Below are 27,348 nucleotides of genomic sequence, written 5' to 3'. Positions count from 1 at the left end.
GTTATCCAGCGCTACAAAAACATGGCCACTTTCCCCCTACTGTTGTCTCCAGTTTGGGTGGGGTTTTGAAACTCAATTCCATTGAAGTAAATGGAACTTAATTGCAAACTGCACCTGAACTGGAGACAACAGTAGGGGAAAAGTGGCCATGTTTTTGTAGCACTAAATAACCCCTTTAACACATTGTGAACATAATCAGAGGGTGAAACACCTTGACTGACAAACGTTTTCCACCTGATTAGTGTTAACAGTTAGCACGATAACTGTAGCGGTAATTGGTATAGCCGGAGAAGTGTTCAAACTAAAGATTGAAGGGGCGATTACATAAGCAAGAACACATCAATATTTCTCTTATTGTGAAGCTGGGGCCTGTTCGTTTAACACATCCCTTTTTATAGGGACAAAAAGACGCAGTTGTATGCCATCCATCAGGATCCGTTTTCCATTGATTAACGTTATTTAAAAAAATGGACTAAAACGACAATTATTCAGTGTAGACATAAACGTGATCGGCCACGTTTTTCTGTACGTTAAAATTAAACGTTCGAAAATGGATACAATGAAACGAATGCTAAAACGCAGTGTGAACAGAGTCTAACCAAGCAGTCCCTGTTACCAAGCCAGACCTATTGCAATGATTTCTTGAACTAGTTTCTGGTTGGGAATTGGACATATATGTGCAGAACACAATTCCCTTATTAGTCCTGAGCTTATTCATAAATCTGCATAGTTTACAGCATTCCTGATATTAGAATATAATCCTGAGGCAATGATGGAAGTAGTATGGGTATAGAACAGGGGTAGGGAACATTCGACTCTCCAGCTGTTGCAAAACTACAATTACCATCATGCCTGAACAGCCAAAGCTTTAGCTTTGGCTGTCCAGGCATGATGGGAATTGTAGTTTTGCAACAGCTTGAGGGCCGAAGGTTCCCCATCCCTGGTATACAATATATTAATATAGTGAAAATATTATGATTATTATCTATTATATTCCCTGTTTACAAAATATCACTTTCACAATTAGCGATATATGAGATACGGCTGAAGCAGCTTTGGGTTAGTTTAACATAAAGACAATAATGATAATCAGTATATAAAATGACAGAACAGAATCGGCTGATTGTCGTCATTCAGGAAAACGAGAATGATGTCGTGAACGGATTACACACGAGGGATGAAGCCTTTCTTATATGCAACGTGCACAAGGGCAGCTGCTGTAGCGAGAACCGTGGAGAAGCCAATGAACCTAACAAATCCTCCAGCTGATGGCAGATTCCTTTCCAAGAATGATCTATTAAATGGGAGAGCAGGAACGTCCTGGAAGGGAAAGATCACAGCGTTAGATGACAAGGAACCCGCAGATCTTTATCAAAGGAGAAGTCCGTCGATTTCTAAAATCCGGCAGCCAGCAGAGGGGAAATTGATTACAAGGACTAGGACTTTTTCTTTTTGTACTCACATTGTCTGGGGGTAAAATTGTACCGTTACATGTACAGTAAACCAGGCAGAGATGAGTGCATCTGGTCCTAAATCTGTGGACTCGAGAAGCAGGTGAAGCGATTTTGCCCCGTTGTGGCGGAAGGTTGCGGGTCACTTGTCCAGGCCGGTTGCGAGCTACGGTATACCTATTTTCCATGTCTGTGACATCACTGAAGTCATGTGACATAACCTGGGGGTCCTGACTGCAACTAGGACTTATTTTTGAGGTAGAGCTTATATTTAAAGCCTATTTCAGTAACCCCACAAAATCAACCTGGGCCTTATTTTCGAGGTAGGACTTATTTTTGAAGTATGTAGTGGCCAAGATCGGTTACTGTAGTTTAGCTACTTCAATAACCAATCTTGGTGACTACACAGTGGAGGGAGCGCTCTGCCTCCTGCTTTACTATGTATTCCAGGAGTGCAGCTCTATCAAACAGTTGATCAGTGGGGAAGCCGGGTGTAACACCCTCACTGATCTGATACTTTTCTTGAGGATGGGACAAAAATATTTTTGGATTATAAATTATTTGGATTATAACAGTGTTATTAAAGGGGAACTCCAGTGATTTTTTTTTCTTTCAAATCAACAGATGTCAGAAAAAGTTATATAAATTTGTAAATTGCTTCTATTTAAAAATCTCCAGTCTTCCAGTACTTATCAGCTGCTGTATGTCCTGCAGGAAGTGGTGTATTCTCTCCAGTCTAACAGAGTGCTCTCTGCTGCCACCTCTGTCCATGTCAGGAACTGTCCATGTGGTGTCCCACCACAGGTGTTGCTATTAGTTACATCCTTCGTAAAAGCCTGTACTTTTTCCAGTGTGGTGATGTAGTAGTGCCAACGTTTCGCCACAAGATGTCGCTTTTGCAAGTATTTGTGTTCCCTTATTGCACAGCTGTAGTATTGAAAGGGTTATTGTTTGTTTATATGTCACATGGATCTGTGGACCAATGAGAGTACACTCTTCTTCTATCCTATCAATTCTCTCTTTACTTCTCACTTGTGCACTCCTCACCCATTCACAGCACACCTTACAGGGGCTGAAGATAGAAATTCAAATGGGCAGAGGAAGTGTAGTGTCTTTTGCCGCTAGATTCTGTAGAGGAAAGACACAAGCCGGAAAACATTCTACAGGGTCCACTTGGGCCCTGGCCCCCTGCCAGGTCCCCAGTCTTGAAGCAGTCCATAATTGGGGACCTGAAGCAGACCTAGGCACATGCAACCTACAGTTTCTTCTCAAGTAACGCCACTCAACACTATGCAGTGTTAGACCTTGACTAGAAAGGAGAAGTCAGAGATCATCTCAACCCACGCCGTGAACAAGGAGAGACACAAAGCAGGACAGTATCCATAAAGAAAGTAAAGGAACTGATCCAGATACAGCAAAGTTGCTAGAAGTCTACGAACTCTATCTCACAGCGTGGGTGTAAGCAGGGAAACCTTAGCATTTCGCTCATCACAGGTAACAAGGTCTGGGGCTTGTGCCACCCTTTAGGACGGGTCCCTTGACACTGGTAGGGCAATAGGTGGTGCAAAGACCAAAGAGTCAAAACACAGGCACAAGTATTCTCTCTCTTCTCAAGTATTCTATTTCTAACTCCGACATCCCGGCAGAGCACAGTATTACTTGGGTTGGGACTCTAACAACATCATCCTCTCTACTCTTCTGATCCTATTCCATACCTCTCAGCATGCAACCCAGTCAGCACGACTGTACCACTCTCTATACTCTCACCTCACATCTGGATCCTAAACTATCAAGTGTCTTATCAAGTGTAAAGTGTTCTATCAATGCAAAGCTGTATGATCTGCTGCATGCAAGTATCTTCGGAGTAAACTAGATTATATTTATGATAAAGAGACTCTGTGATTCCTCGCCAAGCACCAACACAGCACACACACTCCTTGGGTTTTCTCCCCTTTCTGTGGGTGGCAGTACCAATAGTCCGGGTGGGTCACTATTCCACTCCTTACCATCGTGTTAAGTACCGAAGGGACCCCACAACAACCCGACAGGACACTGTCCACAGGAGGACAAGGTATAACCGGCCCTTTAAACTAAAAACAGGTGTGCCACCATACCTGTGTGCCAACCGGCACTGGCGTCACGACATAACATCTCTGGGCCCGGCTATATCTTGGCCAACCACCATAGAACTGGCGCCACACTTTACCACCTAGCAAGTGACTGGCCGTACCTCCTCCATACCACTGCGGAAGGTCACCACATCCAGAGCGGAAAAGGTTTTCTACGGGGATCTGCAGCTGCTCTGGACAGTTCCTGACATGGACAGAGGTGGCAGCAGAGAGCACTGTGTCAGACTGGAAAGAACTGATAAGTACTGGAAGACTGGATATTTTTTAATATAAGTAGATTACAAATCTCTGGCACTTTCTGACACCAGTTGATTTGAAAGAATTTTAAATTTTTTTTTCACTGGAGTTGCCCTTTAACCCCTTAACGACGCATGACGGGTATACCCGTCATGCGGCCGTTAAGGGGGATCAGAGAGGGCTCGCAGCGTGTGCCCTCTCTGTAGCCCGTGGTCCCCGGTTGCTATGTGCAGCCAGGGACCGTGGGTATTAGCCGCCACGGCCGGCTAATTAACTATTCAAATGCAGCTGTCAAAGCTGACAGCTGCATTTGTATAGTGGTGGTGGCTCCTGTCCCTGGTGTCTAGTGGGGGATCCCCCCCCCCTGGGGGATCTCTGCCCCCCCCCCCTTCCCCCGGGATCCGTTGTAATGAGTCGGCCGGGGCTCAGCGTCAGAATGACGCTGATCCTGGCTCGGCAATCTATGTAGATGGTCTGCAGAAGACCATTATAATAGAGCACCGATCTGATGGAGCATTGCTCTATTATATACACAGCATTGATCTCAATTGGAGATCAGTGCTGTGTATATAGAAGTCCCCCAGGGGGCATCAGTGCTGTGTATATAGAAGTCCCCCAGGGGGATCAGTACTGTGTATATAGAAGTCCCCCAGGGGGATCAGTGCTGTGTATATAGAAGTCCCCCAGGGGGCATCAGTGCTGTGTATATAGAAGTCCCCCAGGGGGATCAGTGCTGTGTATATAGAAGTCCCCCAGGGGGATCAGTGCTGTGTATATAGAAGTCCCCCAGGGGGATCAGTGCTGTGTATATAGAAGTCCCCCAGGGGGATCAGTGCTGTGTATATAGAAGTCCCCCAGGGGGCTTCTAATTACTGTATGTAAAAAAAGAATTAAGTGTTTTTATTAATAAAAAATCCCCTCCCCTAATAAATCCAACTCACCCCCCTTTTCCCATTTTATAAATAAAAATAAATAAATAAACAAACATGTTTGGTATCGCCACGTGCGTAATCGCCCAAAATATTAATTTATTTAATTCATGATCCCTCACGGTAAACGACGTAAGTGCAAAACAGTTCCAAAAGTGCAAAATTGTGCATTTTTGGTTGCATCAAATCCAGAAAAATTGTAATAAAAAGCGATCAAAAAGTCGCATATGCGCAATGAAGGTACTGATAGAAAGAACACTTCATGGCGCAAAAAATGACACCTCACACAGCCCCATAGACCAAAGAATAAAAGCGCTATGAGCCTGGGTATAGAGTGATTTTAAGGAACGTTTATTTTCTGTAAAAGGTTTTATTTTTTTGCGAGCCATCAATTAATATAAAAGTTATACATGTTACATATCGTTTCAATCGTACCGACTTGAGAAACATATAAAACATGTCAGTTTTTCCATAGGACACACGGCGTAAAACGAAGCCCCCCCCCCCCCAAAGAAAAAAGAATTTCGTTTTTTTTCTTCAGTTTCACCACGCATATAATTTTTTTCTGGTTTCGCAGCATATTTTATGCAAAAATTCAGCCTTTCATTGCAAAGTACAATTAGTGACGCAAAAAATAAGGGCTCATGTGGGTGTAAAAATGCAACTGCTATGGCCTTATATATAAGGAGCGAAAAACGAAAACGCAAAAACAAAGATTAGCCCGGTCTTTAAGGGGTTAAAGTCTAGCACCCTCACTTATGATGGTACAAATAACGCACCGCTCTTACCTTCCAAACTACCATCACCCCATTATAAGTTAAACAAATGAAAAAAAAAAAGAATTTACAAAACTGAACTGAGATCAGCCGCTAAGTGCTTGTAATAGTGCTGCGCCCGCTCACAATGAAGTCATGTCTTATTTACAAACCATAATCATTAGCCCAATTTCCCTACAGCTGTATCCCACCAGCTTCAATTTCCATCAGCCGTCCCTGCAGAGCGCCGCTTATATTGTTCAGCTAGAGGGAAGCTAAACATAATGAACGGCATAGAACGGCGGGACGGAATTTTTTCTCGAGTTAAGCACGGCTATTAATTATAGGAACTGAAGGCGATACAAAACTTACCAGCGATTCTGGTTCAGGCAGCCATATTTCATTCTCCGCAATGAGTCCCATTTGGCACATTATCTGTAAGTATTAGGAATGCATGTTACACTTTTATTATTTCACAGTATGATAACACATGATGTTGGGAATAGGACGGGTTCTGCTAAATGTTGATTAGGGTTGAACATTTAAATTATAAATAAGAAGAATAAAATAAAACTACTTTTATGGGAATATTTAAAAAAAGGGTTTTCGAGCTTAGCCTATAAAACTAATCACCTTTCATCTCCCAATGAAAATGAAGCTCTATGCTGATATTAACATTAAGAGTATAATAGGGAATTACATCTACTGAAATGACTCAAGTCTTCCCATACTTATCTGCTGCTGTATGTCCTGCAGGAAATGTTTTCTTTTCATTCTGACACAGTGCTCTCTGCTGCCACCTCTGTCCATGTCAGGAACTGTTCAGAGCAGGAAAGGATTTGTTACTGCTCTGGAGAGTTCCTGACATGGACAGAGGTGGCAGCAGAGAGCACTGTGTCAGGCTGGAGAGAATGCACCACTTTCTGCAGGGCATACAGCAGCTGATAAGTCCTGGAACACTGGAGATTTTTAAATAGAAGTAAATTACAAATCTATATAACTTTCTGAAATCAGTTTATTTGAAAGAAAAATATTTTATTATATATATATATATATATATATATATATATATATATATATATATATACACATACACATAGTTTTTTTCTTTTTTAAAGGGATTATCCGGGTAACAAAAACAATATTCTAAACAATCCGCCTTCCCAATACCACCCTATGTCTAATATGCATGTATAACCTATCTTGCACTTTCCCTTTCCCTTTTTTGTTCTCATTTTCATGCATTCCGGATGTGTAAAATCTAGAGATGAGTGAACCTGGAGCATGCTCAAGTCCATCCGAACCCCATCGTTCAGCATTTGATTAGCAGTGGCTGCAGAAGTTGGATAAAGCCCTAAGGCTATGTAGAAAACATGGATATAGTCATTGGCTGTATCCATGTTTTCCACACAACCTTAGGGCTTTATCCAAGTTCAGCAGCCGCAGCTAATCAAATACCGAACGTTCGGGTTCGGATCGACTCAAACCCGGTTCGCTCATCTCTAGTAAAATCCTCTACTCTGGGTCCACTCTGACCACGCACCCCCCATCCCTCTGTAGTCACAACACATGTGATCTCCTTGCTGGGGACAGAGTTAGCTGTCTATTTACTTGGTAACCTGAGTCCCAGGAGAAATCATTTGCCTCATCTCCATGCACTTGTGCTGTTTCCATAGACTTACATGTGTTCCTGAGCCTAGGTTTCTGTAATATGAAAAATTATAGTTCTATCTCTGCATGCTGTCAGCGAATGCAGCCATATGTACCTGTCTTTGTGTCTCAGCTCTGTATATTGTAAGTTCTTAGAGGCTGGATGGAACTAGAATGTTTTCATTCACAGTCAGCAAGTAGAGATTTAAAGCTGCACTACACCCCCCACCCCAATAAGCAGATGCCGGTTATGCAGCACATACCTACACCATGTGCGCATCAGCACTGCTACATCATCAGCTAGTATGCAATACATACTGGGGTGATGTCATACAAAATCAGTGTAAAAATAGCCCAGTGCATGCATCCGGAATGGCGACGGATAACCCTTTGCGCATTCCACAGCTCACACCTGCCGGCAGACTGATGGGGGCGCGCGTGTCTCCGCCCGTATCATAGACTCTGTTCTATGCACAGGAGAATTCCGTCTGGATGAAGGAATCCGCCCATGCATAGAATAGTCTATGATACGGGCGGAGACGCGCGCGCCCGCATCAGTCCACCGGCGGGTGCAAGTTGCAGAATGTACAACGGGTTATCCGTCGCCATTCTGCAGTGTGCACGCACCCTTACCCTGCAATAGTAATGGGGCGGATACACAAATGGACCAATCAGGGAAAATGCATGATGGGAAATGTAGTTTCCTGGCAGGCACCATCTTGGACATAAATTGGCTTTTAGAAAAACTTGGAACTCAGGAATGGCAGCAGCTAGAAAGACAGCAGATGGCTCAAAATACTCAGGGGGACTTAGTGAGTAAGACCAGGTAGCTTTTTTGCTCCTAGCTGGATTACCCCTTTAAGCCCAATGACTTCTGCAGGCCTGTGGCCTAGTAAGCACATGGCCTCAATTGAAACAATGAGATAGAAGCTAAACTGTTTAATGTTGTAACAGGAAAATCCCTCATATGTTGTTGTAGCAGTCAGAGGTTTGTACGTCTCACTGAAGCTGAGTGAATGTTATCCTCAGTCTGCCCCCTCTAGGTGGAGACAGGGAATGCAGCAACAGATGAGAGAAACCAGCTGTTCAATAGGAAAACATTTATTCATATTTATTTTTGTCCAGTAATATTATGCAAATAAAGTTAAATACAAACTCTAAGGGCCCTATTACCTGGGACGATTATTGTGCAAATTATCGGTATATCGTTTGAATTTAAAATATAATCGTTTGGTGCAAACAAAATTGTTCATCGCTAGTTTGGTGCTGACACCAAAATCATCGCTAATCATTCAGTGTAATTTCACATTCATTCACTAATCAGTCAGTGTTATGCTGGGTGTACACAGAACGATAATTCGCCCAATCGAACGATTAACGATTTTGAAGCAACGATTTGGTTTTTATAACGATCAGCGTTTAGACGGAGGAAAATCGTTAGAAGATTCATAAGAAAAATCGTTATTGCGATCGTTTTTAAGATCGCTTAAGCCCATCTTTTACATAGGGTAAATCGTTGAAAGACTGTTTACACGAAGCGATTTGTGAATTTTTAGCAAACGATAAACGATGATTTAAGAACATGTTGAAAGATCAAAATGAACGATTTTTCGCTCGTCGCTTGATCGTTTGCTGTGTTTACACGGAATAATTATCGCTAAATGCGATCGTTATCGCGAAAATTCGCACCATAATCGTTCCGTGTAAACCCAGCATTAGGCTATGTTCACACTACGTATATGTCCGGCCGCACATTTTTCATGGCAGGACATATACGTGTTAACTCCAGCCGGGGATTTACGTAAGTTGCGGCCGGCTACGTACGGTCCGCGAACTTACGCCCGTAGTCTACTTACGCTTCCCGAGCGCCCTACGTAGCGATCTGACAGCGGTCTTTTACTTGGAAATCTTCGCCTAGCCCCGGACACCCCACAGAACCTTTTGGATCGACGAATCAAAGTGCAAAAATGAAGAAATCACCACTCCGTACGGGACCGCATGTAACGCTACGGGCGTAAGTTACATTATTTCCGTCCTGAAACAATGGTCTGGTTCATTTTTTACGGCGCCGCATACGATCCTGGTGTAAGTTCTTACGTGGTGTGAACTGTGCAGCCGTACATCGTATACTTTCTATTGTACGCAAACTACGTAAATCTCTGGCCGCTTATTCACGGAACGCGCTACGGCCGGAAACTTACGTAGTGTGAACATAGCCTTATGCTGGGTTTACACGGAACGATTATCAGGCGAATTTGCACGATAACGATCGAATTCGAACGATAATCATACATGTAAACGCAGCGAACGATCGAACGACGAGCGAGAAATTGTCCATTTTGACTTGTTCCTAAATAGTCGTTTGCCGATCGTTCCGTGTAAACAGTCGTTAACTGATTTTTCCTACGTGTGAGATAGGCTTAAGCGATCGCAAGACAATCGGAAAACGAATTTTCTGTACGATATATCGTTCCATCTAAACGCTGCTCGTTATAAAAGAAAAATCGTTACTTAGAAATCATTAATCGTACGATTGGGCGAATTATCGCTCCATGTAAACCCAGCATTAGGGTGCGTTTACACAGAAAGATTTATCTGACAGATTTTGGAAGCCAAAGCCCGGAATGGATTTGAAAAAGGGAGAAATCTCAGTCTTTCCTTTATGACCCGTTCCCTGTTTATGGTCTATTCTTGGCTTTGGCTTAAAAAATCTGACAGATAAATCTGCCTGTGTAAACGCACCATGAGGGTCCATTTACACAGAATTATTTGACAGATTATTTGCCAAAGATTTGAAGCCAAAGCCAGAAACAGACTATAAACAGAGATCAGGTCATATAGGAAAGCCTGAGATTTCTCCTCTTTTCAAATCCTGGTTTTGGCTTCAAATCTTTGGCAGATAATCTGTCAGATAATCTTTCTGTGTAAATGGACCCTAATTCCACATTGTTTCTTCAATTGCCGGGATCAGCTGGAGTAAACGATTGTAGTAACTAACGACTATCATTCCGTGTAATATGGTGAACGATTTCATGTTAATAATAAAAAACTTGTTTGCGATAGTTTATCAGTAATTGTTAAAATTCGCTCCGTGTATTAGGACCCTAAAGGCCCAATTACACAAAGCGATTATTGGCTGTATTTGACCGATATCGGCTAAAAATTGCTTTGTGTAATAGAAGACAATCTCTCCCCGCGGAATTCCACCACTTTTGCTCTGTGTGCACATAGCCTAAGGCTATATTCACACCCTGTCAGAATGATGGCCGTTTTTATTGGATGGTCGTCATTATACAAACAGCAGCCGTTATTATGAAATTTGTAAAAAAATGAATACCATTGAATGACGGCCGTCCAAGAAAAAACATCCACCGTTTTGACAGTGCATGAACGTAGCCTAAAACTGAATGCAATGGCAAAGCAAATATGTAACTGCCTGAAATGTCCACTAGAGGGCTCTAAAGCATTAACTAGCCCTGAATACCGCATTTAGAGGAATGTAACTTAGTTTACCTCAAATAACACATCGTCACAAGGGAACCATAGTTTTATTAAAGGGTTTAATTTACAATCGTGCGTTTCATTTATTATTTTTTAAGCAAAGTCCTCAATGTTCTATAAAACATTCAAGGGTCAGAGGGGCGGGGCAGTAATGTGGATGACAATGCCTGCCAATGCTTGACCGTCTCTTAATGATAATTACAGAGACACACAATCCCTCACCTTTAAGGACATCGACTAGAACTTTATGCTACTGGAGTTATTTCCCATTACTTCCCTAGTATTTCATACAGCATGTGGATATAGTGGTAACTGTACCTCTCTGGCCGCTCTCTCCATGTATGATATATTGTAATTATAACTAATGATTCCATGTTATTTCCTATTACTTCTCTAGTATTTCATACAGCATGTGGATATAGTGGTAACTGTACCTCTCTGGCGGCTCTCTCCATGTATGATATATTGTATATTATAACTAATGATTCCATGTTATTTCCCATTACTTCCCTAGTACTTCATACAGCATGTGGATATAGTGGTAAATGTACCTCTCTGGCCGCTCTCTCCATGTATGATATATTCTATATTATAACTAATGATTCCATGTTATTTCCTATTACTTCCCTAGTATTTCATACAGCATGTGGATATAGTGGTAACCGTACCTCTCTGGCGGCTCTCTCCATGTATGATATATTGTATATTATAACTAATGATTCCATGTTATTTCCTATTACTTCTCTAGTACTTCATACAGCATGTGGATATAGTGGTAACCGTACCTCTCTGGCGGCTCTCTCCCCGGCCTGCACCGCTCCCTCCATGTATCCACTCCACTGAGTAGCCGTTTCTGTTCCAGCAAAGTACAGTTTCCCAATGGACTTACGAATAACACTTTAGAAAAAAAAGAGACTTTAAGGGTCTTGTAATGTTGCAGTTTGACTTGGGGGGGGGGGGGGGGGGGGTAGGCTATTACCTAAAGGTCTACAGTTTCCAAAGCTACACAGTCAGTCTCTTTTGAATTTTCTCTGCATATTTATATTAATCTTTATATTAGAGTGTGTTACTCCACATTACCTTCCATACTGTGTCATGACTCCTGGGGGGAAGTAGGAAGTGTAACATCCACCAGAATACTGTTCTTCACACCAGTTCTTCTCCTCATAATGTACAGGCTATGCAATAACAAACAGTATTTAGTAGATAATAAACATAACAAACATAAAGAACTATTTAAATAACAATTGTAATAAAAAAAAAAGTATTTTAATTTAAAGTGTAACTGTCAATAGGTAAAAACATCATGCTGCCACTATCCACATTAAATTGAGTGCCCACTCTAATGCCATGTAATATTTTGATGCATTTCTCACCTTACAAGAGCCCTTTGTTTGTTCTTAGAGCAGCATTAATAGGGGGGACCGAAATCCCATGATGTCTGCCTGGCCTGAGAACAGAACACTCCTTGCCCTCACCTACCACAAGGGGGTGCTGTATTCTTGGAGGAATAAAAGGGGAGGACACAGAGAATCATGTATTGCCAAATAATAAACATGCATGCAAGTTTGTGGACATGCAAAGAAGAAGTTGTCTAGAAGTGTATATGGATTTGACCTCGCAATAGTCTTTTATGAGCAGGGGGAAGGGCGATTTGAGGAAGTGAATTGTGAAAAGATATTTAGGATAAAGTTAAAAGAGAAGTCACATGACATAAAAAAGCTGAAAGGCAGGGGGTGCGGGAATATAATGAACAATGTATACTTACCTATCCTCATACCCCACAGTGCGGCTCCTGGGTTCAGCAAACAGCCGCTGGCCTCCTGCAGCTCTTCCAGCTGACACATCACGTACCCGGTTGACTGACTGCCCGCTCAGCGGGAACACCGCCCCAGTCACTGACTGACTGACTGCACTTAGCCACGCCACGAGCGTGCAGCAGGAAGTGCAAGGTAAGTACGTCACGTACCTGGATTCAAGTAGAGAGTGACAACCGGTGGCCATCAGCTGAACCCAGGAGTGATGTTGTAGAGGGACGGGGGCTGGTTAGTATACATTGTTTATTAAGTTCCTGCACCCCCTACCGGTGGTGCAGCACCAAGAACCGATGCTCAAAGGTTAGAGACCAGACAGCCCTGGATGTGCCCTTGCCAAAGGACTCCGTTCCAGAGAACAGTAAGAGGGAGACAAGGATCTGTGCAAGTTAGATACTGGCACCACAGCTGCATGACAAAGTTTCAAACAGTGCCTGTCGCTAGTGCCCCTTCTCTAGACTTGTGGGGTATCACAGATTATCTATGTCTAATGTCCTTCTTCGAAGTTCCCTTCACGCTAGTACTGAGCTGTAATGTTTGTCAGTATTAAAAACATTTTAATAAAATATAAGGAATTATTATAAATGACACTACACACATTATTATATAGTTAATCGTGGAAGTTAATGATGGATCTATAACACTATAAACATGTATCATAGTAATGAAAGACAACTTACATGCAATGCTTTCTCACTGCCCATTACTTTGGCATAGTAGTCACATATTCTTTTCTTTCTATGTGTTGGTGAAACAAACAAACCATAATACATTTAGACTTATGTTTATTTATAAACATACACCTAATCATTTAAGGGAGAACTCTGGGCTGGGAACGCTGGGAACTCTTTGTTTTAATATGTTATTAGATAAGCAAAGTTAGACAAATTCCTAATGTACACTGATTATAGGAAATGCACATATACTGCTATTACCCTCCATTTAGTAGATCAGGCAGGTTTCAATTTCTCTAAAAAAAAAAAAGTCATGTCCCAGGTGTACATACCTGAAGGGTCCAGCAGGGGGCGCAGTATACTGTATATAGAAGTATAGAAGTAGAAGTCTCTGCTGAAGTATATGTAGTGCAATCATCCCTGTACCCAGTCCCCTCCCATGCAGCGGGTGAACTCCTTAGTTACCATCTATCCCGTTCCCATCTGCCTCCTTTCCTCCCCGTGTTGTCTGCTCATGTGCCTCCCTCCCTCCCTGTGCTGCCCGCTCATGTGCCAGCCTCCCTCCCTCCCCGGTCTCCGCTCATGTGCCTCCCTCCCCGTGCTACCGGGTGCCCAATCATGTGCCTCCCTCCATCCCTGTGCTGCCTGCTCATGTGCCAGCCTACCTCCCTGTGCTGCCGGGTCCCCGCTCATGTGCTTCCCTCCATACCTGTGCTGCCCGCTTATGTGCCAGTCTACCTCCCCATGCTGCCTGTTGCGTGCTCATGTGCCTCCCTCCATCCCTGTGCTGCCTGCTCATGTGCCAGCCTCCCTCTCCGTGCTGCCCGATGCCCGCTCATGTGCCTCCCTCGCCGTGCTGCCCGATGCCCGCTCATGTGCCTGCCTCCCGGCCGATGCTGCCTGGTGCCGTGCAGCAGTACGCGCACTCCTTACCTGCCTTCCTCGATCAGTCCCTGCAGCCTCTTTCCCGCTGACTGCAGTAACTAGATGGTAACTAAAGAGTTCACCCGCTGCATGGGAGGGGACTGGGGACAGGGATGATTGCACTACATACACTTCTGCATAGACTTCTACATCTATACTTCTACATATACTGCGCCCCCTGCTGGACCCTTCAGGTACATACACCCGGGACGTGATGTCATATTTTTTTTTTTTTTTTTTTTTTTTTTAGAGAAACTGAAGCCTGTCTGATCTACTAAACTGAGGGAAATAGCAGTATATGTGCATTTCCCATAATCAGTGTACTGTACATTAGGAATTTGTCTAACTTTGCAACATAGATTTTGCCCAGAGTTCTCCTTCAAAGGTTTTCCAACTTAAACCATTCAAAGGGGTTGTCCAACTTACAAAACTTATTTTTATATACCCTTTAAGTTAAAGTGATAGAAGATAGAATTTTCGGGGGGGCGTGGCGAACTGCCGATGGAAGCGGCCGCATAAACCAGGAGCTCCCGACCACGCAGCTGTATTAGCCGGCCTAACACCCGCTCTACCCCGCAAAAATCCCCTCAGCCTATGGGGGGGAGGTCCAGGAGGAACCCCAGAACCTCCGGTCCCGGTGGCAAGTCGGGCCAGCGTGTGGGCTCCCTTACCCCATACCTCACAAGGAGAACGTCCGCAGCACGGGGGCTGCGGCCTACGTCCCCGGTCCGTGTGCGGAGGTCTCCCGGCGTGGATCCCCGGGTCCCGTTCCGTCTCCGGAGCCTTCCGCCGGTCGGCCCGTCGTCTTCCCTCTGCACCGAGGGGTGCGGAAGCCAGCAGAGGACGGGACAGAAGCAGAGGCCTTCCTCACCACGTGGCGCGCCGCCATCTTGCCTGCCGGACCGCTGCGACATAGGAGGTGGTGAGTCAGCTCCTGAGCTGCTGAGTGCTCCCTCTCCTGCCCGGGGACTTACTACTCAGAGCCCGACCCCAGAGCCCTGTAGTCCGGCTATATCTACGCACCTGGGGGACCGTTGTTCACCGGACTCCGACACCTTAAAGGGCCAGCGGTCTATTTTGCCATATATGATGGCGGCGGTGCCTAAGCCCCCACGTGGGGATAAATACAAACCGGATGGTCCTCAGTCCTCCCCCACAGTTCAAAAAACTCTCCCAGACCCCACACTGGCCGATCAGTCACAAGACTCTTCCTGGCCTCATGCCGATTATGACTCAGATACTTCTGGTAGGGGGCACTCTTCCCAGCAGGATGTCCATGATCTAATATCACAGCTGCCTACTAAAAGGGACTTCAAGTCACTACTTTCTGAAGTTAAGGAGACCCTCAGGGTGGAACTCACGGCTGTTAGAAGAGACATCCGCCATATTAACTCCAGAGTAGAGGCATTGGAGGAAGAACATGACTCCACGCGGGTTTATATTGGTCACTTGCAATCCACTGTTAGCACACAGGCGGCCGCTTTGGATGATATGCAGCGCCATATTGAAGATTTAGACAACAGGGGGCGCCGCAACAATATTAGAATACGGGGACTCCCTGAGGCAACACAGGACAGAGACTTGGTGGACACACTGGAGGGTTTCTTCAACACCATCTTAGGAGAGCCCTCCACTAATAAGATCAAATTTGATAGGGCACATAGAGCCCTCAAGCCCAAGCCCTCCAATGGCACCCCAAGAGATGTTATTTGCTGCCTACATGATTATACGGTCAAAGAGGCTATTATGACAAAATCACGCTCCCTGAGGGACTTGGATTTTGATGGCGCAGCTCTTCAAATATTCCCTGACCTATCATGGATAACCCTACAAAAACGCCGCCTGTTACGCCCCCTCCTGATGACCTTAAGGGACTGTGATGCTACCTACAGATGGAACTTTCCTTTTGCCTTATCGGCCAGACGGGATGGTCGTGCTGCAGTACTCCGTAATCTTACTGACCTCCCCAAGTTTTGTGACGCCCTGGATATTCCTATGCCAAAGATCTCCGACTGGACTACAGCCCCCCCTCCGCCACCCCCGCCACCTGTGTGGCAATCTGCTGGCCGGAAGAGGAGCCACCAGAAGTCAGTCGGCTCAGGCTCCCCCTCTACCCGGGCCCCTGACCTCCCGTCTTGAATACTAGTGGACTGGGGGATTCACCTCCTGCCCCTCATTGCTTAGTTATTCTATGCTACTTCTGAATGACATCTCGCTGAGTTAGGCCTATATATGTTTTGATCATATGCTTAGTTAGCTGCGTGGTTGGGTTCCGTGTACGCAACTGTGTATGTACATTTCTCGGTTCTGTTGGTGCTTCCTATGTACCCCCTGGGGCTTCGGTTCCTTACAGTTGGGGTGGCTAGTTCTTGAGCGTATTCTCTGTTTGCTCTTGCTGGCCACCTATTGCCCCTGTCCTGGCTTCCTAGGCCAGAAGGTTGAGCCGTATCCAATGCCGATTCAAGTTTATTGTATTTGTAGTATTTATGTCTGTTCTGTGTATGTGTTCCCCCCCCTTCTTTCCCTATATTTGTTCTCCCTAGGTTTATCAATCGCACACTACTCTGGGTACCTGTTGGCCTCGCAGTAAGGACTCACCTACGAGTTTTCTTGGTGGGGGTAAGATGCTGCATTCGTATTGACCTTTTGATTAAATACCCCAATGGTTAGATGTGTTACTCTGAATGTCAAGGGGCTTAACTCCAATGTAAAACGTAAACTGGTCTTGAGGGAACTCCGCACCTTGAAAGCAGATGTGGCCTTCCTTCAGGAAACTCATTTCGACCATGAGGCCACCTTTGCCTTTGCTCGCCATTCCTTCCCCACTGTTGTTTCTGCCTCCAGCGGGACCAAAACTGCTGGGGTAGCTATCCTTTTCTCTCGCTCCTGTCCTTTTCAGCTTTCTTCCTCTTTCTCAGACCCGAAGGGTAGATTTGTGATAGTAGAGGGAACCATGGAAGGCAAACAAATTGTACTCTGCAATATTTATGCTCCCAATAGACGGCAGATACCCTTCCTCCGCAGGGTGTTGATCAAGTTGTCCGCTTATCCACACCTGCCTAAGCTCCTGGGGGGAGATTTTAACCTCTCCTTCTCGGATGTCTTGGATAGACATTCGGTGTCAAACCACCCTACTCCGGTGGAACAATCTAGACTTTCCACGGAGTTTCGCAAACTAATTCGTAGACATAATCTATACGATTTGTGGCGAATTGACCACCCTGCGGAGAGGGAATACACTTTCTATTCTCATCCTCACAAGCTTCATTCCAGGATCGATTACTTTTTTGGAAATGTCCCTATGGTACGCCTTTTACATAGCTCCTCTATTTACCCCATTTCATGGTCCGACCATGGTCCAGTGGGAGTTTGCCTTAAAAGTCTACAGACGCCAACTCGCCACTGTCACTGGCGCTTAAATGAAAATTTACTAAAGTCTCAGATTACTAGGGATTCCATCAAAACATGTATAGTGAATTACTTTCAGGAGAATGAGAACTCGGTACAGTCGGAGTCCATCTTATGGGAGGCTCATAAAGCCGTTATCAGGGGCCAGTGTATCGCTTTAAGTTCACGCCAAAAGAAAGACTCACAGGCGCAGATTACTGCCGCTACTCAGGAGGTCCTTGCACTGGAACGTTCTTTAGCTAATTGCTCATCCCTACGTACCCTGCGGAGACTGGTGGCAGCCAGAGCGCGTCTTAAGGACCTGTCTTTATTGAAGGTAGAGAAGCTTCTTCTCTTCTCCAAACAGAGATTCTATGAGAATGGCAACAAAGCACATACGTTGCTGGCCAACATGCTTAATAATCGTTCCGCTGCCCAGTCCCCGCAGGCACTTAAAGATACTGATGGGACATTGAAATTTCACCCTACTGATATTTCTTCTATCTTTCTTCGCTACTACAAAAAACTGTACTCTTTGCCTTCTACCTTGCCGTCTGATCCCGAGGCCCGTACTAAACGAATCACAGATTTTCTCAAAGATTGCCATTTACCATCCCTGTCTCCTGAGGCAGTGGAAGCACTGAACTCACCCATCACTGAGGAAGAGTTCGCCGAAGTACTTAAGCTGATCCCTACAGGTAGGGCCCCGGGGCCAGATGGCTTTACCTACTTGTATTACAAGACCTTCTCCTCTGAACTATCTCCTAAACTGATCTCTCTGTTCAACTCTTTTCTCCAAGGGGAACCTCTTATGTCCTCTCTATCCCACTCATACGTCACTCTTATTCCTAAACTGGGTAAGGATCCTGTGGACTGTGCTAATTACCGGCCCATTTCCCTACTGAACTCCGATTTTAAATTATTTACGAAAATTTTGGCTACTAGACTGGGATATTGGTTACCATCTATAATTAATGCTGACCAGGTGGGATTTGTTCTGGGTCGACAGGGGGGGGACAATACCAGGAGAGCAGTTGATTTGATTGATGCCGTGAACCAGCAGAAAGAGAGTGCCCTGTTGCTTAGCTTAGACGCCGAAAAGGCATTTGATCGCCTGGGATGGCCATTTATGTTTGAGACACTGAAATGTTTTGGCATTGGGGGGCCCTTTCTGGCTGCGGTTCAGGCATTGTATTCCCGACCCACGGGGGCGATTAAACTCCCACATATGATATCTGCCACTTTCCCGATAATGAATGGCACCCGCCAGGGTTGCCCCCTATCACCTTTATTGTTTGTTATGTGTATTGAACCCCTGGCGGCTGCCATTCGGAACGCCCCGGACATTAAGGGGGTATTGGTCAGGGGAAAAGAATTTAAAGTTATGTTATTTGCAGATGATATCCTCCTCACCCTGTCGAACCCCGTAACTACCCTTCCTAATTTACATAGCCTTCTCCACACCTTTGGGGTGCTGTCGGGATATAAGATTAACACCTCAAAATCGGAAGCTATGCCACTGAATCTCCCTCCCCCCCTGGTCATGCAGCTCCAGTCGGTTTATAAATTTAAGTGGAACTTGAAAGCTATTAAATACTTAGGAATCCATCTTACGTCCACATACCGAGACTTATATTCAGCGAACTTTCCCACCCTCTTCCAGGAACTACGGAATCTCCTCTCTAAATGGGCGTCCCACTTCATTTCCTTACTGGGGCGAATAGCCGCGGTAAAAATGTCCATACTGCCTAAAATATTGTATTTTTTTGAGACCCTCCCGGTGCGTGTGCCTCTTAGGGAGCTCAAGTCCCTTCAGAAACTTATCTTCCGTTTTATATGGGGTGCCAAGAGACATCGCATTCCTAAGTCAGTGATGTTGAGCAGTAAATCTATGGGGGGCTTGGCAGTTCCAAATTTGCTTTATTATTACTGGGCGGCCCATTTGAGACAGATCCCAGCCTGGTCTCGTTACCTTGCATACAAAAAATGGACAGAGATCGAAAAAATTTGGTTAGCACCTTTCCACCCGAACTCCTTTCTCTGGCATATCTCTCCTCCTCCCTCCTCTCACATGAACCTGCTAGGCCCTATCCGTTTTACACTACACATATGGTCTTCTTGTGCTAGCAAATTTGGTTTGTCCTCTAAATCCTCTCCTCTGCATTCCTTTCTACTCTTCCCTGACTTCCCTCCTGGCTTGCAATCGCAGATAGTGCGTACATGGGGTTCTAAGACATTATTTCAGTTTGCGGACATTGTAGACCCCATAACACGGACTCTTCTCCCATGGGACCGGCTCATGGACCGTTCGGAACTTCCCCGATCGGAGTACTTCACCTATGTCCAGCTGAGACACTTTATGATCTCACGTTTGGGCACCGACACAGTCTCTAAGCCTTCGGCCTTTGAGCAGCTAGCTAGAAGGGGTACATCTACGGCAGGACTTATTTCTGATATATATCGTATTCTTCTGAGTCCAGTGGACGGCTCTCTAGTCAAACACTCATACATGGCTAAGTGGGAGGCTTACATAGGTAGGGAACTACCGCCTGAGTGTTGGGGTGTCATATGGGAAAGAGCGGCTAAATCCTCTATCTGTGCAACGTATAGGGAGGCACACTACAAGGTGTTGATGTTGTGGTACCACACCCCGGAATTGTTGCATAAGCTTAATAACTCTATCTCCGTGCTGTGCTGGAGGTGTATGGCAACAGTGGGATCATTGTATCACATCTTCTGGGAGTGCTCTCTCATCCGTCAGTTTTGGGTAGATGTATGTGGTTTGGCATCAGCTGTCTTACAGGTTACCATCTCCAGAGATCCGGCTATATGCCTCCTTAACCTGTTTCCCAAAACTCTTAGGAAAAAACAAGCTAAATTCTTACTGGTGGTGTTTACAGCAGCCAAATCCCTGATTGCCAGAGCGTGGAAGAAAACCTCTCCCCCGACCCTTAACTGTCTCAGGCTGAAGATAAGAGAGTTACGTGGGCTAGAAAAAATGACTGCGTCGCTTAATAACACTATGGAGAGTTTTGAGTCTACCTGGGCCCCATGGGACTCGTATGACACTCATGATGTATCTACGCATACCTAAACCTAGGATCCCCCTCCCCTTCCTGTCTTTCCCTATTGGGTCCATTGTCTTCGTCTGGTCTGGTCCTGTGTGTCTTTATTTTAGTTTATTTTTTCTTTTTTGTTTTTCCTGGTTCTGTTTGGCTGGTTTACATGAAAGTTTGCCACTCTGACTACTCTGGTTAATACTGTTTATATGCCACTGGTATAACTGATATTCTCTTTTTGTCCATATATGGGTGATGTCTTGGACTTTAAAGGACATTATATAGTACGACTTCTTTCTTAAAGTGGCTTTGTTCATTTGGTGGATTTTCATTTCATGTATGCTATATATGCAAATATGTATTGTCTGTCTTTTGTTGTGGAAAAAACAAACAAATTGAAAAACCAATAAAAATCACAGTTTAAAAAAAAAGAAGATAGAATTTTCAGGGTCCAAGTAAGGGGAGGACTTTGTGCTCGGCTAATTGTCAAGGGACTCTTAACAGGTAGGAACATGTAGGTCCAAAGCAAAAAATCTCCTTTACAGGGGTATTCCACTCAGATAAAATACACGTTACCCCCCCCTCCCTCAAAGACTAACAGTCCATACTTGTTATTACCTTTTCAGTTTTCTTCCCCCAGTTCTGAGCCTGCAGCATTCTGCTGAAGACACAAAAAACTGTATGTGAGCGGCTCTCTCCATCTTGCTCTGATTCCCCTCCTTCCCCCTCCCTTCCGAGACAGCTCATGTAAACAGTGTCCCTGGCTGGCTGTCCCTGCACTCTGTAATGCCGGGAGGGATAACCACAGTCAGGTCATCAGCAACTTAAACAGTCACTGTTTTTTTTTTTTTTTAGCAGAAATCAATAGTCCAGGCGATTTTAAGAAACTTTGTAATTGGGTTTATTAGCCAAATATGCCATTATCTGCATTTAAAAAGCCTTTTCCCAGGCTCCCCCCTCCTCTTTTCCATCCACTGCAAAAAATCTGGAAATTGTGACTTGTCGCATCAGACACAACCCTGTCTGCTCTAGGGAGAGGGGAGGGGGGAGGAGGAAGGAGGGAGTTAGCCGACAGCAGAAAGCAGATAACAGAGGATTACAGGCACGGAGCTGGGTGACAGCTGTAATCAGATGTCAGAGAGGTCAGTGGTGACTGTTAGAGGAGATAGAGGGTGAGGTATTTGTAGAATAACTCTTTGTTGTCCTGTTTTGGTCTTTTATTTAGCTCTCTCTATAGGAGAACAATGAAGACAGGGGGGGGGGGGAGCTTCAAACATCTTTTTCATGATAAAAATGCATTTTTCGGCTAATAAACCCAATTACAAAGTTTCTTAAAATCGCCTGGACTATTGATTTCTGCAAAAAAAAATTCACGACAGTGACACTTTAAACTCAGATTAACAGCATTACAAAGTGAAGAAACAGCCGGCCAAGGAAACTGAGGGGGAGGAGGGAGATCCGAGCGAAGACAGAGATAACAGCTCAGCAGTAAGCAGCAGCACAGAACTGGGGGTGGGAGACTGAAAGGGTAATATGTAAATATTGAACAAATTGTTAGTCTCCAGGAGGGGGGGATCATTCAGTATGTATTTTACCTGAGTGAAATACCCCTTTAAGTAAAGAATAGACTATGATGTTTAAAGAAATCCATCTTTCTTACTTTTAATTTTTTTTTATAATGGAAATAAATGGAGAAACAGATCCAGGCGGATTCACATAATCGTATCCATTTTTAGGGTAGCTTCACACTTACCGACCCGCAGCGTTAATAACGCTCCGAGTCGGTTATATCCTGGCAGATCACTTTCACTACATACACGCAGCGCTCTGAACGACCGCTGCGCGTTTGTAATTCTGCAAAATTCACTCTAGGGAGGGTTCACACTGCGTTTTTATTGCGCGTTTAAGGTATCTGTTTTATGGGGAAACAAAAAACAATGTTAGGGTAGCTTCACACGTACCGACTCACAACGTTAATAACGCTCCGAGTCGGCTAGGTCCTGGCAGATCACTTTCTGAACGACCGATGCGTGTAATTCTGCCAGCCGCTTAACCCCTTCAGCTGCTGCCCGGCTCCCGCTCCGCTGTATACATTACCTCTCCTCGCTGCATGGGGTCCCGGAGTACTGCTCTCCCGCCCAGCCAATCAGTGTGTTGCCCTGCCGCAGCCACTGATTGGCCGGGCGGGAGAGCTGTACGCCGGGACCCCGTGCAGCGAGGACAGGTAATGTATACAGAGCGGGAGCCGGGCGGCAGCTGAAGGGGTTAAGCGGCTGGCCGAATTACAAACACGCAGCGGTCGTTCAGACCGCTGCGTGTATGTACTGAAAGTGATCTGCCAGGACCTAGCCGACTCGGAGCGTTATTAACGTTGCGAGTCGGTACGTGTGAAGCTACCCTAACATCGTTTTTTGTTTCCCCATAAAACAGATACCTTAAACGCGCAATAAAAACGCAGTGTGAACCCTCCCTAGAGTGAATTTTGCCGAAAAAATTACTACTAGAACCTATAACAATGGACACTTGTAAAATAAAGTAAAAAGTCAGATCAATCTAGTAATGCAGTCAAGAGGAACACCATAGAGTTATGCTGGAAATCTCTGCAAGCGTTCCACATACACAAATAAGAGTATGTAATAATACATGCACATGCCGAGCAATCCAACCCAGGCAGATATATGACACACACTTTTTCCAGAAATGTCTGCAATAAATGCAGGATTATCCCCTAGAGGGGTTGTGGGAGGTTAGAAACATAAAAGTAATTAAGATGTTGAACTTGAACTTTAACTGGTGACGATCATTTAGCCCTTAGTTCACAGATCCGAATATTTAGCTAGCATGGTGATGTCTCTCTTGGCTGCTGTTCCCTGCAGAGTGCCGACTGAATGTTTATCAGTAAGCGTTCTGCAGGAGGGGTACTCATCTTCCAGTACTTATCAGCTGCTGTATGTCCTGCAGGGAGTGGTGTATTCTTTACAGTCTGACACAGTGCTCTCTGCTGCCACCTCTGTTCATGTCAGGAACTGTCCAGAGCGGGAGAGGTTTTCTATGGGGATTTGCTACTGCTCTGGACAGTTCCTGACACGGACAGCAGTGGCAGCAGATAGCACCATTTCCTGCAGGACATACAGCAGCTGATAAGTACTGGAAGGCTGGAGATTTTTTTCAATAGTCACTGAAGGCCGGGGCCAATGGTGGTGCTAAGTGGCGCTGTTGCCCTGAAGCCCCGCCCACTTAGCACAATCTGCAGTTGATAAAAGATCACTTTTTACTTGAACAAGCACCATGACGTATGATATAAAATAAGGTATGAAAACTGCTAAATTTACCCTTTAGACCTGTGTAGAGAAGTCAGAATGCACAAGGGGGGACAGTGTCACTTTAAGCAACAATTGGCAGCAGTATGTGCATGTCACACCTCATCCAGTGCGGTCAGCTGAAGGGCTGTGTAATAGTCACACAATATAGCAACAACCCTCAACTCCTAAATGTGTTTGGGACATATCAATATCCACATACTACTACCTTACCTCTCCTCCTTGGTAAGACTTGTAAGCTCCGACGCTCTTCTGGATAAAATAAAGCTGAAACAAGAATAAATGATGTCAGACAAGACAGCTGTAAAGACTCATATCATAGGAGTAATGCTAAAATTTAGCTGTTTTCTCCCATTGCATCTCCTATCTATAGTTCATGTTACAGGTGCCAGTAAATGAGGCAGAGCTTCTAAAGAATACAGGTTCCAAACACTTTGGAGCTTTTTAGGGGATGTTTTACTTATACTTATGCAAATGTCCAGTTTGGGGCACTGGAGATGGGATTCCCCCCCCCCCCCCCCAATATCTCCTCCCCTCAGTAACATGTAAGGCCAGTAGCGGATTACAATAGGTCCATTTATAACGGTAGCCCGGGGCCCTGAGCTCCTGAGGGGCCTATGGCCCCCCAAACAGACTTATGTTCAGTCATGATTTGCATAGAAATCGCTGCTTTTTACTGCAATATTGCACAAATCAGGGCAAAACTGCAGCCAGGAGACAATGCAGTAAAGAATATATTGAAGGACCTCATCATGTGACAATGATGTCTCCACAGGTCCTTTACAGGCCGAATTATGGAGGAAAAAGACTTAAAGCGTAACTGTCATATTTTTTTTTTTTATTGCAGAAATCAGTAGTATAAGCGATTTTAAGAAACTCTGTAATAGGTTTCATCAGCCAAAAAAGCCTCCTTCTGTACTCAAGAAGCAATCTCCCAGTCTCCCCCCCTGACTTCTTATCTGTGCATTATCAGGCAAACACGTCTTCATTACAGAGAAGCCAGTGAAGACTGGCTCTGCTCTCTCCATTGTAAGCCTATGAAGGGGGGAGGGGCTGAGGGAGATGAGGGAGCAGGAAGAGGTGACATGAAGGTCAGCTGTTTGTAGACTCTCTGGGCACCTAAAACGCTGGATTCTGGGGTCAGAAAGGTCAGTGCTTATCTAAGAACTTACTGAGAGAAGATTGCAGGATGTTGCGCTGTGCAGGACTGCTCCGTGCTCAGTCACTCCTAACAGCCCCTCCCCTCTCCATAGCCACATAATGGAGACAGAAATCCTGCTGCTTCTGAAGCGAGGGGGGAGGCTGGGAGATTGCTTTCTCAGTCCAGAAGGAAACTCTTTTGGTTTATAAAACCTATTACAAAGTTTTTTAAAATCACTTGTACTGTTGATATTTAATGTTTTCCAAAAAATGGCACTGAAATGACAGTTACGCTTTAAGTTAGTGCTGCCATAGTTACAGTGGGTTGGGGGGGGGGGGGGCAAGCTTGGTGAACAGCCCAGGGCCCATAGTAAAGTTAATCCGCCCCTGTGTAAGGTGGGTGAGAGAATTGATCCTGAAGGTGGTGCGTCACTGAGGGGAGGAGATATCGGTGGACTGGGGGTGCTGGGCCGCCTCCAGTGCACCAAACCAGACATTTGCATAAGTACAAAATGGAGCCGATCTCAGAAGCCAGGCGGCGATAGGAGGAACAGACTTAATTATAGAGGTACATTCACTTGAAAGGGTTGTTAACCAAATTTTTTTTTCTTTCAAATCAACTGGTGCCAGAAAATGCTGGAGATCTGTAATTTACTTCTCCAGTCTCCCAGAACTTATCAGCTGCTGTATGTCCTGCAGTAAGTGGTGTGTTCTTTCCAGTCTGACACAGTGCTCTCTGCTGCCACCTCTGTCCATGTCAGGAACTGTCCAGAGCAGCAGCAAATCCCCATAGAAAACCTCTCATACTCTCCAGACTTGAAAGAATACACCACTTCCTGCAGGACATATAGCAGCTGATAAGTACTAGAAGACTTAAGATTTTTTGATAGAAGTAAATTACAAATCTCTGGTACTTGCTGCCACCAGATGATATTAAAGATTTTTTGGGGGGGACTGGCCCTTTAAGGATGCTTAGGTTTTGATCACAATAAACTGTTTTGGTGCTTACTGATTACTGATTCTAGTTTTGTTCAAAAAATCTAATCAAATGAAGCAAATCTGCGCAGTGTGGAACATGCCGTAATCTCTGCTCCTGGTTGTTTCTGTGTAACATGCGGTATCCTGGGCTTACCTATCACTTTGCTATCTCTACCAATACAGTAAAACCTTGGTGGTTACCATTGTTTCTTCTCTTCTTTCTGACTTTCAACATAAATGGAACATTATATTTTAAAGGAATTGTCCTAGCAAAAAATATTTATGGCAAACTAATATAGCACAGCAGCATATGCTGTCAGTGTGTGACCATATGGTGCTCGGCCGGTGGGCAATGAAGTTCTCAGTTATTCTCTGACACAGATCCACGTCCAACCAGCTGATGTACTGATACTGCTAAGCACGCTCATTTACTGAAAAAGGGGGATGTGCGACAATTCTCCATACACGTCTGCTTAGGAGCTGTACATAGTCAAGAGGAACTAAAGGGTGCACTTTCACACATCAGACCCCCACCGGTCATAGACTGCGGACTCCTCCGATCAGAATACTATTCATGCCTCATAAACACAATAAAAACCTGTTGTAAACTTTTTGTTTTTTAATAAAAAAAAAAAAATTTGAGTCTTTTAGCAAACCATTTGATCAAATAGAATGTAGCAACTGACCACATTAAGGTGACCTCAGAGAGTTGGACCCTATACTTAGCTAACTGCTGCCCGCCAATCCTGCAATCTATACTAATACTATCTATATCTTCTATATAATACTCCTACGGGGCAGCAGGTGAGGGAGTCTCCCTCCACTGCACATTTATCTATACTTCCTGAGACTTTTGGTCCTTTTAGACGGAGCGATAATTCGCCCGATCGTACGATTAACGATTTTGAATGAACGATGTGGTTTTTATAACGATCAGCGTTTAGACGGAACGATACATCGTACGGAAAAATGGTTTTGCGATCGCTTAAGCCTATCTCATACATAGGTGAAATCGTTGAAAGACTGTTTACACGGAACGATCTGTGAATTTTTTGCGAACGATCAACGACGATTTGAGAACATGTTGAAAGGTCAAAATGAACGATTTCTCGCTCGTCGTTTGATCGTTCGATGTGTTTACACGGAACGATTATCGTTCGAATCCGATCGTTATCGTGCAAATTCGGACGATAATCTTTCCGTGTAAAAGGACCATTTGTCAACACACAAAAAAGGGGCTATTAAGCCACTTATTTAAAGGGGTAATCAGGCAAAAATCTTCTTCTTTCAAATCAACTGCTTTGTGAAAATTATTTATATTTGTAATTTACTTCTATTTAAAAATATCCAGTTTTCCCATACTTGTCAACTGCTGTATGTCCTGCAGGAAGTGGTGTATT

General features: G+C 44.6%; 1 protein-coding gene across 1 annotated transcript in view; it reads right to left on the bottom strand.

Annotated features, from left to right (window-relative positions):
- Nucleotides 1–914: 914 nt before the first annotated feature.
- The window catches only part of LOC138768211 (amine oxidase [flavin-containing] A-like), a 70,561-nt gene continuing 44,127 nt past the window's right edge, over nucleotides 915–27,348 (bottom strand). The window contains exons 10-15 of the mRNA XM_069946371.1: nucleotides 24,044–24,097; nucleotides 13,147–13,204; nucleotides 11,733–11,830; nucleotides 11,438–11,549; nucleotides 5,874–5,936; nucleotides 915–1,320 (exon numbers count right to left, since the gene is read on the bottom strand). Of these exons, the coding sequence (XP_069802472.1) occupies nucleotides 1,165–1,320; nucleotides 5,874–5,936; nucleotides 11,438–11,549; nucleotides 11,733–11,830; nucleotides 13,147–13,204; nucleotides 24,044–24,097 (541 nt within the window). The 3' untranslated portion in view covers nucleotides 915–1,164. The remainder of the gene's footprint in view (nucleotides 1,321–5,873; nucleotides 5,937–11,437; nucleotides 11,550–11,732; nucleotides 11,831–13,146; nucleotides 13,205–24,043; nucleotides 24,098–27,348) is intronic.

The sequence above is a fragment of the Dendropsophus ebraccatus genome, chromosome 11 (genome assembly GCF_027789765.1).
Source record: "Dendropsophus ebraccatus isolate aDenEbr1 chromosome 11, aDenEbr1.pat, whole genome shotgun sequence".
Classification (NCBI taxonomy): Eukaryota; Metazoa; Chordata; class Amphibia; order Anura; family Hylidae; genus Dendropsophus; species Dendropsophus ebraccatus.
Note: the sequence above shows the minus strand (reverse complement) of the source record. Positions and strands in the feature narration are given on the sequence as shown.